Source organism: Ascaphus truei, chromosome 5 (genome assembly GCF_040206685.1).
Source record: "Ascaphus truei isolate aAscTru1 chromosome 5, aAscTru1.hap1, whole genome shotgun sequence".
NCBI classification, from domain to species: Eukaryota; Metazoa; Chordata; class Amphibia; order Anura; family Ascaphidae; genus Ascaphus; species Ascaphus truei.
In genome coordinates, this window is record NC_134487.1 from 41,484,783 (window position 1) to 41,498,689 (window position 13,907).

Genomic DNA, 13,907 nt, shown 5'->3' on the forward strand with positions numbered 1-13,907 from the left:
CCTGCTCTCCCCTTTGCCCGTCTGTTGCTCTGCAGCAATTGAAGGTAAAGCAGCAGGGACCCCAACTGAAGGAGAACACATCTCTTGATCCACATCACTGGATGGGGTAGCAGCTAAGCACCCTATGCCGCATGGCCTGCAAAAGGTCTTCTATTTCAAGAATTGTAATTTCAGTAATGTGAGAGAGACTGCCCACTTCTTCATTTTTATTCCAGTTGACTGACCCCGTTCCACTTCTCGGTCCTTTAAATAACTATCCACATCCCTGTCACAGCACACAACAACTCGCACTCAACTTGAGCCACTATCTCCCAGCTCAGGAGGGGCCCAATCACTGCCAGCCCCCTATCCTCTACCCAGCAAACAACTCACAGGGCTGTAACAGGGCAATTAGTACATAAAGTAAATAATATATAATATATAAATATATATTGTCAAGCTTCATATACATACATGGAGGAAAACTGAGACCTAGAGATATACCCTCAGAATGGATATACATAAAAAATTGAACCGTGTGTGATATATGTGACATAACTTTACTATGATGTGTTATAACACATAAGGAGGGAAATATGTTCACACAAAGGCGGGATTTGTTCACAACTATACATTCATATTTGAAACAAGGCAAGTCTTGCTTAACTCTTTCTAAGATTTACAGGTAGCATGTTTATTTTCTTGCTCCAAAATGTTATTTTTAAGACCTATGACTTGTTCCTCCAGTTGTTTTAATTGATCAGCCTTGTCTTGGTTTATTTCATTTAGGTCGTCAATCTTCATTTCCAAATCTACAAACAGATAAATATTTTAGTGTGTTTACGTACAATTGTCCGCACATGAAAATAAATGTACACTATGCAACTACAGCACATCTGTAATGTGTACACCACGTAACTACTCCTATGAGAAAGCATAGTGCTTGGGTAAGGTGAATCAACAATGGAGTCATCAATCATCAAGTAATGTGTGCTGCACAGGTTTCATTGCAAACCATAATATAATACAATTATGCCACCCAATGTCAAGAAGAGAAAAATGAATGAGCTTTTGTGGCTTAGCGCTAGTCAGTTTATCAAGTGTTAAGCAAAAACCTATCCGTTTATTTTGTGATGTATTACAGTGCGTTGTGTCAGTTCTGTGGCTTTGAAATTTACAAAATAAGCGCAGAACGATGCATCACCTGGAATTCCTGTTGTTTACACTCTGGAAGAAGACACATTGTATCTCAGAACTTACATTTTCAAAAAGTAGTTTTCTTTTAGTATTTTTGGTTTTATCTCGACAATTTTTAAGACAAAAAATACAGGTGTGCAAAAAAAAGTGAATTTATAGTATTTACTGTAGTTCACAAATGTGAAGTGTTCTTGTGTGTAATGTACAAATTTAGTTACACCACAAAATAATTTGTTTCTTGAGTCAATTTATCATGACTCGTGACATCTTCTTATACGGATTTATTTTGCTTTTTCCCCCCATTTTTTTTGGTTGCAATTTTTCAACATTATAGTCAGGAGTCATCAAAACGCAATCCGCACTATCACGGCTTAATCGGTCATACCTGCCATTAAAGTCAATGGCAGATCTCACGGATTCGTGCTGGATAGTGCAGATCGCGTTTTGATGACACCCGGCCTATACATTAAAATAATATTTTCAACACTATTTTCGAAACATTTGGTTTTCCAGGAATGCCACCATGAAATAACAGTACAGTTTAGACCAGGTATTCACAACTCCAGTCCTCACCCCCCCCCCCCCCCAAACAGGCTAGGTATTAAGGATATCCCTGCTTCAGCACAGGTGGCTCAGTCACTTTGACAGTGCTGAAGCAGGGATATCCTTAAAACCTGACCTGTTGGAGGTACTGGAAGACTGGACAACCACTGGCTTAGACTACAGCTGATTTTTTGTGTGTTTATATATATATATATATATATATATATATATAATATATATATATATATATTTTAATTATTATTATTATTAAGCCACAACATAAATCATACTTGTATTTAATCACAAGCCTGCCATTCATCACAGAGTAGATGTTATATTTTTTCCATGCAAATTATTTTGTATTTTCATTAACCTCTTTGGAGGCCTTTTGCAGGAAGAGAGACCAGAAATGCATTGTTTCTGCAATACAAGTAATGTGATGACACACAGCCAACCTGCATGTTGTTCTTTTATTAAGCAGAGTACCATTAAAAAGAGCAGATGGTGAACTGATACCCATTACACAAGAGCTGGGCTGACCCAGGCAGCCATATTGTGCCCACCAGACATGTATTATTGTCCAGGACTCACAAGAACTGGGGAAATCTTAGGAACCAGGTACCACCCAGTTCATGTAATGTACTGTAAAAAAAAAAATATCGGTCAAAAATATTGAGCAACATGTATTGCTGCTTTAACTCTATTGGACACTCCATTAACACATAAAATATCTATATTTTCTATTTATTTATTTTATTAAAGGCATGCTTTTTTATGGCTTAATAAGCACACCTAGGACAAAGCACCGAGAAGCGGATTTATCAGACAAGGAGGGAATGAATGTGTAAGTAGTCTGAATTCCTTCCTTACATACAGTATGTCTGACTTTTCATCTCAACACATTCTTCAGCTTGTCAGATGAAAAGATGAGGAAAAAAAGCCAAATCATGGAAAGCATAACATAAGGGAGATTTATCAAACGTACACAGCAGATTAAAAAAATTGTAAAACCTCATGTGAAAAAATATATTTTGTTGGCTTGTGTTTAATTCTTCACCAGGTTTACACATTTTTGTCATAGGTAAAAAAAAATAATCATGATTGATCTGGGGTTGCCGGATGAAGTTGCAACTTCTCATTAGTGATCTGGCAGTGTTGCTACTGTAGATTCTATATTCTTCGGAATTGTAACTGTAAGTAAATCCAGATCAGCTGTATGAAACCATGAGGTTCAATTATCTATAATAATCTATAACTTATTCTTTCACGAAGAATGCAATTTTATTACTTGTATCAGATCATGGCAGTCACAAAAGTAGATTTGTTTGAACTGCACTAAGGTTGTGGATGTAAATGCCTAGTAGGCGTAACCCTAACTTTGAAAAAAGGGATACAGGGACACTTATAATTACTTATTGTGTTACCACAAAACAGCGTCTGGTCATTGCTGCATTCACCATTTTTAACCTTCATTTTTTACTATAGAACATGAGAACTTATAAAAGAAAAACGAATAATTTATATTAATATATTACATGAATTCCATGTACATAGAAACTTTATAGAACACACACACACACACACACACACACACACACACACACACACACACACACACACACACACACACACACACACACACACACACACACACACACACACACACACACACACACACACACACTCATAGAAAAAAAGCAATCCACCCCAGCAGGAGCGGACACAGGACAGCACTCAAAGGTAAGTAAGAAAACTTGTATTGCAAGTAAAACACAGCACAAACAAGACCAACGTTTCGGTCCTCGTGGGACCTTCCTCAGGGTGGTGCTTGAGACTACTGGCCAGTGGATCCCTTATATACCCCCACACCCACACCCAGTATTCTTCGATGGACCACGGCGTCGCGGTCTCCTAGCTGCACGGCACCATGGAAATGGAGAACGCTCTCTTCCCACGCAGTGGTGCTCTGGTGGTACTGCATGCATATCCTTGATTATTCTGAACTGAGCAGCTGTATTGATGACAGCCATAGTGCGACTTCAGCAACAATTGGGACTGATCATGGGACTGGGTGCACGACCAATCAGCTATCCTGGTTGAGTCATCTGGGTGTGGGGGTATATAAAGGATCCACTGGCCAGTAGTGCTGTGTTACTTGCACTACAAGTTTTCTTACTTACCTGTGAGTGCTGTCCTGTGTCCGCTCCTGTTGGGGTGGATTGCTTTTTTTCTGTCTATTGTTATAGGATATTCACCGCAATTTTTTTGGGTATTTGGAGTGCCAGCTGCCCTGTCTATTATATATATATATATATATATATATATATATATAAAAATATATATATATATACACACAAACACACATAGATATGCCTTATTACTTGATACAATTTACTCTACTTCCACTGTATAATACTATCAGTCATGACTATTTATTAGTGATGAGTTATTATTAAAATTAATCTGAAAATAACAAGGAAAATTGTCACAAATTCTTTATGGTGGAGCACTTAAATTGTTTGTTTCTGTAGTAGTCAGATATCCCACTATCTCTGCTTATGGACCGTGAAAACTCTGTCTCTAATCAATAACTCATTTAAAGCATACTTATTCAGTTAGATAAATAGGTGTCTTGCCAGTAGACTTACTTACTAGAGTTTCCCAGCTGCAAAATATGACCAAAAGTAGTTGCCTCAGTGTTGCACCTAAAAGATCTTAGTAAATAGATTCTAGTGACTTTTGATACCTTATAATGACTCAGATCACTCCAGACAGTGACTGTGGATAGGTCCATCCATCAACCACATCAAATTCCTTAGAGTGATGAATCAATTTTTAACAGAGCATGTGATTTTATAGATATGCTGTCTCTGCGTTGTTGAGTGGAAAGGCTTTCCTTGTAGATTGCAAGCTCACCAATTGTATAAGTATATGTTAACATTGTAATATTTATGGTATTATCTACCACTATTTTACACCTCAATTGTACTGCTCCATATAAATAATAATATTTAATGGAGAGCTAATGTGATCTGAATTCCCAACGCTAACACTACAAAATATCAAAAATGCTATGATTTTCACAAAATATAACCTATAATGAGAGATTGTTCTATTGGACCCTGCCAATTTTTTTTATTTGAAAAACAGTTGTTTATTTCCCTGAAGTGTGCCAGCTCACTGGATGATAAAATTACCTGATATGCGTTTAAATTTGCTATCGATTTCATTGGATAAATCTTTGGCGTCTTCCTTCAGCTTTTCCAATCTTTCCAATATTTCTGGGGGGATATCTTTTTTCTTAAGCTTTTCTTTGAGAAGGTCATATTTCTTCATAAGATTGTTGAGGCTCTGTTGGATGTGAAGAAGAAAAAAGCCCCAAAAGATTGAACAGGTTGTATTTATGTGTAGACTTAGGCCTCGGGCATGGTCAGCGCACGGGCTGAGTAGAATGAGCACAGTATATAACTCACGAATGCCTAATTGTCTCCCATCAAAAGTACATATCATTCTCAGCACAGCTGACAACTTAACGATATCATTTTCTGCAGAGGTCTCGGATAACGGGATACAGGATAACGGGGTTAGTAATTATTGATTGATCAGTGGTTGGACAAAAAGCACATAACTAGAAAGACAGATTAATCAGTGGCTAGCCACCAACGACCTAATGGATCAACGCGTACATACAATATGAGTCTGGAGCAATCGTGGAATTTCAGATTTCAATGTAATCTTACTCTTTTATAATAATATAAACAAGGCACTGTAAAAGATGTCGCTGAAGAATGGGACATTACGTGGCAATTGTTGCCCTGGCTGAAACAGTAAAAGTTCTGAGGTGTAAATGGCTTTCTGATTGTACTACATTTTTAGTCTGTGAATGCAATGTAGTCAAAGTCCTGGTATGTACGTTATGGCCACACAGATGGGGGGACAGTCAGCCTGCTCTGGTGGTCCCTCTGGCTTTTCCCTCTTTTTCCTGACTTCACCACACCCCCCCCCTCCTCATCCTTCCCTATTCAATAAACTCTGCCTGTTTCCCCCTGTACCCCCACCTGATGAAGGAGGACACCCCCTGAAATGTAATGCTTCTGTCTTTGTGTGATCTCCAAATAAAATGTAGCTTTTTGTTTTGATAACACACAGTGTGTGCAGTTAACCTTTGTCTGTCTTTTTGCCCTTTCTCAACCTACTTTCATTTGATATTTCATACTGTATATATGATCAAATGTAAAATAGATACAAATCTATACTTTTCAGACGCTACAAAGTTAAAATATTCTACCAGTTTGTATTTAGAATGTAGCCACTGTACATACAGTAAGTAACAAACATGTCATATAAAAAAAAATGCAGAAAAATGTCATACATTTTCACTTTCTGTAGCTTCCTTTAATGCAGATTCTGCCCCCTTCTGGGCATCAGTAGCCTGCTCCCTGTTCTGCAACATCTTATCTTGCAGTTCAGCAATCTTTGTCTCTAGTTGTGAATGAAGATCTTTAATGGCCTTCAGTTTATCATCAGTCATATCTGCCTTGGTTTTTGCCTGCACAAAAAGATATAAAAGCAGAACACGGTTTCAGCGAGGCATGCATTTTACAGACAAGATAGGTAGCAGAAGAACATGTTTGTGTTGCAGTGGCTTGAAACTCATGACTCTGCAATGAACTGCAGGCCCAGTCAAGAATGTACAGGCTCATTTACTGACATGGCTATTAATGAAGCTAAATCTCAGGATCCGGTTGTTAAATGCTATTTACTTGAGTAGTTAATGTTGGATCAGTGTGCCAAACCCTGTGTCGTGCTTAGTGAGTCCCGGCATTAATGTCAAAAACACAGCTTCTTACATTTCCCCCTAATTCTGGTCCAATTTCCCCTTTCTCCATCACAGTAAATGGAACCACCATCAATACAGTCAGCAAAACATGTTGCCTAGACGTGACATTTGACTTCTCCTTCTCCATTTACATTCATGCTCTGCCTAAAACTTGTCGCTCTGTCCTCCGTAATATTGCTAAGATGCTCCTTTTTTCTATCGCTCTTCTACTAAAACTCGTATTACATCCCCGTATTCCTATCATCCTAATGATTGCAATCTACTACCAACATACGGAACCAATCAGTTTGTCAATAGGCATGAAATGTCATTCTTAAACCTGGAACTATTTCACTGATATTATTTTTTAGCCCTCTTCTACGCCAAGGGATTTTTCCTTTTGGAAATCCCCTAAAACATGACACGTTGCATTCAACTGGATATTTACAATGAAAAAACTCGTGTCCGCGTCTTTACAATTACCTGGGAAAGCTTTTTCCTGATTTCCTGGATATCGTTATTTAATCGTTTGAGGGCGGCAGTGGTTCTTTTCTGAGTGTTTTCGGCATTGTTCAAATTATTTCGGATCTCATCCCCATTTGGTAGGTTTTCAGCATCTTTTCTGAAATAAAATGTAGAACATAGATACCATTTATTAAATCCTTAAAGTATTTTATTATTTCTTTTTAAATCGGAAACCGAAATTAAACCACACTTTTTTTTTTTTTCATTCTGGGCCTGGCTCCTGAGATATTAACCCTTTTATGTGCAGCGTGTCTAGTTCAAATCAGTACGGCTGCCATCCAAGCCTCATTCCCATGGGCCAGTAAGGAACCGCAATGTCATTGGAGTATTGAATTGTAGCAACTCCAGCAGCCATCTTTGATTTTAATTTCACTTTACTGTAAAATAAAAAGGTAAATATCTTTGGTGCACTGAAGAGCCCCCCAGTTCCAATTATGAAAAAGATATTCCAAAAATGGGGGATTGCTGATTTAAATCGCTTTTTTTTTTACAAATACCAATTTTTATACATAATTCCTGCATATGGTGATTATGAGAGGTGTTTTCTCATTTTAATTCACATCTAGAATGTAAGATTAATTAAGAAAATACTTACTTGGCTTCTTTAGCCTCCAAGGTAAGTTTTTTTACTTGATCCAGTTGTTCTCGTAAGCTGTTCTTATTATTTTTGTAGTCATCACAATATTTCTTGACTTTGTTTAGCATGTTAATTAGATCATAAGGAGCAGCCGGTAACTTAATGGCAAGAATTTGATTTGCTACATTCTCTATATCTTCAGGAGATACAAAGGCATCTAAAAATAAAATGAGATTGTATCAGCGCTTTCTATAAAGTCCAGTGGGTTTTATGCTCATACTCCACTTGTGCATCCTATGGATTAATACAACTAGTAGGACCACTTCTTTTCAAACTACTGTATATAAAATGAATATATTATTCAATGTATACATGGTCAGATTTTTCAGAAGGTTGTATTCTGAAAATAGCTGCTTCTTGTCTACATATACGATATTATAAGCTACATTTTTGGATTGTCTGATCCTAACATGTTATGTGTGTGGGAAAATGTACAGTAGCTCCCGTTACCACCAAATGTTCTACCAATTCGTTGTACAAAAATCAGTGTGTGATATAGGGCTTCGGGGTCCTAATTTCATATAGCACCTTTGCTGCCATAGAGTCTGAAAATAAGCCTTACCTACTTCCTGTGGCGTCTTAGGGATGCTTCCTCCCTGTAGACTCCTTCTTGGGCAAAGGTACACAGGGTTGCTGTCTACAGGCAAATAGTCAATGTAACACCAAACAATACTTACAGTTTAATGCACAGTATATTGTCTAATATAACTAAACAATGTTATTCTACAGACTGTACCCACTTGGGATCATTGCATTTGAATGAAAATGTTTTTACACAACCTTTACTCTTTTATCCTCCATTGTCATTTATGATTTATGCTACTGTAGGTTGAAAGGGACTTATGAAAATATTGTTGTCTGTGTTCACAATAAATGTATTTATTAGTTGTCAATAGTATAAATGCATTCCACTATTATCTGCCAGCTGCGCAATCTATTTATGCTATGGTGTGCAACACTATTGTGGAATACCCTGACAGAAGAATTACAAAATAGACTTCTTAGGCTTTGTTCTTGTGGTGTTCTCTTTAGTGCACAGAATTCTTCTTCTACCACTGCAGTCATACGAACCATAGCGGGGCAATTGAAAGAATTCTCACACAGGAGGTGGTTCCTTTGGGTGGACAACCACGTAGCTAGGGGAGGAGGCTGAAATACCACGAATGCCAAGGCACGACCACGTTCCTCCACCTCACCTTCTCTAAGATGCTCCTCGCTAAGTTCATCACCACCACCAATGTCACCCTCACCCTCTCCAACCTTAACTGATACACTCCCTGATCCAGACGGGCTTACACCAGTCACAGCCTCCTCACTGTTGGAAGTGCTCCCTATTGCTACCATACGCACTTCTCCTGCCTGCGGTTACTCCTCCTGAACGCCCACCTGCTGGTTCTTCCTGTGCCCCAGCTAAAGTAGAGCAGCAGTAGAGACACCAGGCATAGCAGACTCACATGGTGCAGCTAACACCAGATACAGGGACACCGATTCAAAACTAGTCGTGGTTGACCACAGACGGCTAGAACTGGGCCCTGCTCCAGCAACCCTGACACCGTGCTGACCTGCATGCACACACTCTGTGCTTCTGCATTTCCTGCTCACACACCTGTTCAAACAGATGGGCGCAGGAAGCATCAACAGTCTCTGTCACTACACAGAATCACCTGGGGTCAATGACACAGAGGAAATAGATGCTGACAAAGGTGGCCCTGAAAGAAACTCACTCTTCAACAAACAGGCAATAGCCTCCAAATCCTTGAGGTGGAATATTACATCCCCCAAGCTCAACTCATACAGGACGTATATTATAATACATATGTGTATGTGTTTAAGTCTGACTTTTTTCATCATTTTTATTGTTTTACTGATAGATAATTTTGATTCATGTGTCCTATTAGGGTTTGACATTATTTTATTGTTGGGGTGTTTAGGTGGTTGTGTATTTCTTTTATAATTGTGTATTTTTGGCTTTAATGATTTTTATTAGGTTGACCATTGACTGCTAGAGTGGCTTATCATGCCCATATTATATGGGTATGATATACCACTGTGCCAATCAATGGGTAGAGGGTGGGATGAGGTCTAGGCCTCCCGGGTGGGTAGCGGGGGATGGGGCTTAACCACTTAATTACTATAGCGGTTATTAATCGCTAAGGTGATTAAGGGTTTAGGGGCCATTAGATTGTATTTTTTTATTGTACTCTTGCTGGCTACAGAGGACACGGACCTGCAGGATGCCGATGAGGACGCCCTCCATGATGGCATGGGTAAGTAGAAAGTTTTATTTATTTTATTTATGCTGTCTACTCAATCTGATGCAGGAAAAAAGCATTTTTTGTTTCTAAGTCCTCTCTCGCCGCCTTCTCTGCAGGTTTTCCCTAGCCTCATGCCAACTTTTCCTGGCATGAGGATTTTGGGAGAAACATGCTATTCTAGAGCCACAATTAACCTTGATAAACTAATCGAGGCTACTAGAATTGCACGAGTTTCAGAACCTGCCGATAAGTGTCTTATCGCCGCCCACCTAGCGATGTGTTTTGGATGGCTGCAAAAACGGGCGATTTATGCCTTTATCGCCCATTTATCGAGGCTTACAGAATAGCAGTAGGCATTTTGGCCGAAAAAGCCTCAATAACTGGGTTATGAAGGCTTATAGAATAGGCCCCATTGTCTTTTTGAAAATGTGATTTACTAAGACCCCACACTCTTGGCTGAGGCCCCATTTCAAGGTTATTCCAAGTCAGTAAAAGGATTACACATTACTTAATAACCAGACAAATTATAACAGCAGCAAGTGTGCAGCCAGACCTTGCTTGAAGATATTTGACTACTGTATATCACCATTGCGCTCATCTGCATCTTTCTGCAAATGGAAGTGAATCTTCACTGGTCAGAGTGTATAACTTAGAGGAGGCTGGGGTACTCTTTCATCTTATTATTTTAGTTCATTGGACTGCAGTACCGAATAAAGAAGCTGGTGCATGATGAGGGAAACGCCTACTGATAAACATTAAAGATGTGAAAATCGTGAGAAATGAGACTGACACTTTAATTGTGATGGCGTTTATAAATCATGGGTTTGGGTTTAAGTAGTTTCATTCCTATTTTCTCCTTTTAGGCACCTTTACAAATATTACAATTTGTTGCAAAAAAAATCTGGATTACATCAGTGTGTGTGCAAATTTAATTACACATAAACCATCTTTCAAAAGTCTGCATCTCAGTGGAGCCAAATTAACAAGTTTCCTGCTGTTTTGGCTGTGAAAGGCCCACACTTTCTATTCTTTGATGGATCACTAGTTAGCTGCTGACTCTGGATGAAAGAAACTGCTATGAACTTGACCTGTCAATGCTAAATTACACAGCTCCATATTAGAATGAGTTCAGTTCTCTCATTTAGAGGAATATATGGCACCAAAAGTTGAAATAAAAAAACTCCTGAGGTCTAAACCCATAGGTTGTTTCAGGTTTGCTGGCAACATTGCTCTTAGGAGTGGAAAATGTCTTCTGCCAACTGTATTTTCCAAGAAATCATAATTTTCCGAGACTGCCATCTTCAAACACCAAGTTTTTTTTTTACATTTCCAAGTATATGCGTTCTGGACACTTGCAAAGTGCTTGTGCACTACAGTATATATTCCATACATTGCCACTTAGCTGATAAGCTCTTTGGGGGCTTATGTTGTCATTAGCTCCTTCTGTCTAATGTTGCACTTATTCCCACTCTTTGGAATGTAGTTATCTTGTAAAGCACTGCATACATTGTTGGCGCTATATAAATGAAATTATACATACATAGCATTCTAACAACATTGCAGATCCTACCATTTACACCATCAATTATCATCAGTTTACTTACTGGAGATATATATATATATGTTTTATAGAGGGAATGCAATTAAACATTTTGGATAAGGAGAAAAAATAGTCATATCGGTCCCTTAGTATAAATAGTATTAATAGTTATCAATAGTTTATAATATTATAGGTATCAATAGTTTAGTCTACAGGCTTCCCAAGAACTTCCTCAGATTGGAAAACGTGTACACTGTAAACTATTCTTGGCTCTATAAATGGAATCATACTACCTACATTTTTCCTTTGTCAATTACAGTTAAATAGTGTTACTGTAGAAGATTCACTTTGCGGTTTTCTTACTCCGTCAGTGCTAAAACCGCCAAAAGCACAGAAGTTTGCATGTTCAAAAAGTCCCTCTTCAATCTGCTGCGAAGTAACCTGCCACATGCTTAGGAAGGTTTCTGATCCATACAGACAGGGAAGTCGGCTCCACAGCATAATGAGTAGTAGACAAACAATGCGACTCTGGTCACAGATTTCAACTGCAAACTGTGGCCAAGAGTGTTCTAAAGTTGTTTTGTGTCTATTCCCAATTTTGCAGCCATAGCTACAAACGTGCAGCAATCCTAAAACAAGGTCTAATATTATTGCACAATATATAGAATGTAAATACAAATCTAAATGATCGAGTAATACTTACCCAACAGAAAGTCTTTAACATTTTTTATTAGTTCTTTTGTGCGGTTTTTATCTGCTTTCATTCGGTTCATGGCTGTGGTTAGCGTTTTATTCAATTTGGACGCTTTCAACATTGTGTCTTCTGCCACTTTTCTGATGTTGTCAATCTAAAATACAATTTTCTGTTTTGCTTAAAATTATCAACATTTTGACAAAATGTATGACAAGTTACTTGTTTATGGGGTCTGAAAACCTCTAAATAATAAGTGATAGAGATAAAGGCATTAAAGCAGCAAAACGTGAAATCTTATGTTTTAAAAAATAAATAAATACATTCTGCAGTATTAGATAATAGTGACTATTTTTTCTTTTTTTTATTCAACTCTTTGGACATGTTTAATCGGTGTTAACGCATCCTTTGATTTCTATAGCAGGTTTTAGCCCACTTCCCATGCAGTGCAAAACCTTTGCAACACTTTCCTGTTTGTGATCATTTGTTACCAAAGTTCCCTGCAGTTTGAGCTGTAACAATAGATAACGTTACCTTAGTAACATCAGGATACATTGTAGCTGCTGAGTTACACTGACTGAAGGATTTATTACAACTGAAAAGAATGTAAAATTATACGTTATCACATCCTTTGCATATAACTTAAAAAAAAGGGGAGAATGTAGTATTGCTGCTTTATGATCACACTTTCTTATATAATTTATAAGCCTTTTGCTACTTTGGCAGTGAAATTGTTTTTGCCCACATTTCCTAAGCAGCGCTACTCTACAAGACACATTCCAGTGCCATAAGATACCTTACTGGCCAGGTTTTCTAAGCAGTAGTGGAAGGTTTCTTATGGGAAAGGAATGTTAAGTAAATACAATATGTCCTACATTTCTTTTTTATTATTGGAAGCTCATTTTTACTTCCAATTTTGGCAAAGGAGCTTGTAAAAGCATTGAAGTCAATAATTTGCAGATTTGCACAATACAATAATAATGATTACAATAATTCATACATACATACAAAACAGCAATTCATTTTTGATAAGTGGTTGAGCAAGTAGCACCTAGAAACATTGAAACAGAGAATATGACGGCAGGTTATACCCCCTTGGCCACCTACTCTGTCCATTTTCCGATAGCCTTATGTCTATCCCAAGCATGTTTGAATTCCCTTACTCTATTAGCCCCTATCACCCCTTTGTTGGGAGGTTATTCCACAAACCACCACCCTTTCCATGAAGAAGTACTTCCTCACATTTTCCTTGAGCCGGCCACCCTCCAGCTTCAGAGAATGACCTCTTGTTCAAGCACTTCTCTTTCTCTGAAATATGCTTCATTCCTGTACTTTGTTGAAACCCCTTATGTATTGGAAAGTTTTGATCATATCCCCCTCTCCCTTCTATCCTCTAGGCCAGGGGTGCGCAAACTGGGGAGTCAAGATTTTCCAGGTGGGGGGGGGGGGGGGGCAGGAGGGGGGGCGGTTACAAAGGCTCTGTGCTCTTCCCCAAGGCATTTCAATGAAATGCCGGGGGATCGCGCGTTGGCCTCTGCAAGTTCTCTCAGCTTGTCTTCGGCGACACGTCGCCATGGCAACGTGACCCCGCTGCGTCGTTTGACGCCGGAGACAAGGTAAGGAGGGGGCTGCGAGAGGGGGTGGGGGGAGAGAGCAGGCAGGGAGGTGCAGACTGACAAGTTTGCGCACCCCTGCTCTAAGCCACGGGTTCCCAACCTTTT

The 13,907-nt window shown here is 38.7% G+C and overlaps 1 protein-coding gene across 6 annotated transcripts in view; it reads right to left on the reverse strand.

Annotated features, from left to right (window-relative positions):
- Window positions 1–520: 520 nt before the first annotated feature.
- LAMB4 (laminin subunit beta 4) overlaps window positions 521–13,907 on the reverse strand; it is a 131,908-nt gene continuing 118,521 nt past the window's right edge. For 5 of the 6 annotated variants that reach the window (XM_075599735.1, XM_075599734.1, XM_075599737.1 and 2 more), the window contains 7 exons: window positions 12,199–12,343; window positions 8,263–8,337; window positions 7,659–7,857; window positions 7,022–7,160; window positions 6,092–6,268; window positions 4,917–5,070; window positions 521–791 (listed from right to left, as the gene is read on the reverse strand). In XM_075599735.1, the coding sequence (XP_075455850.1) occupies window positions 652–791; window positions 4,917–5,070; window positions 6,092–6,268; window positions 7,022–7,160; window positions 7,659–7,857; window positions 8,263–8,337; window positions 12,199–12,343 (1,029 nt within the window). In that variant the 3' untranslated portion in view covers window positions 521–651. The remainder of the gene's footprint in view (window positions 792–4,916; window positions 5,071–6,091; window positions 6,269–7,021; window positions 7,161–7,658; window positions 7,858–8,262; window positions 8,338–12,198; window positions 12,344–13,907) is intronic. The other variant, XM_075599740.1, reaches the window with a different exon arrangement.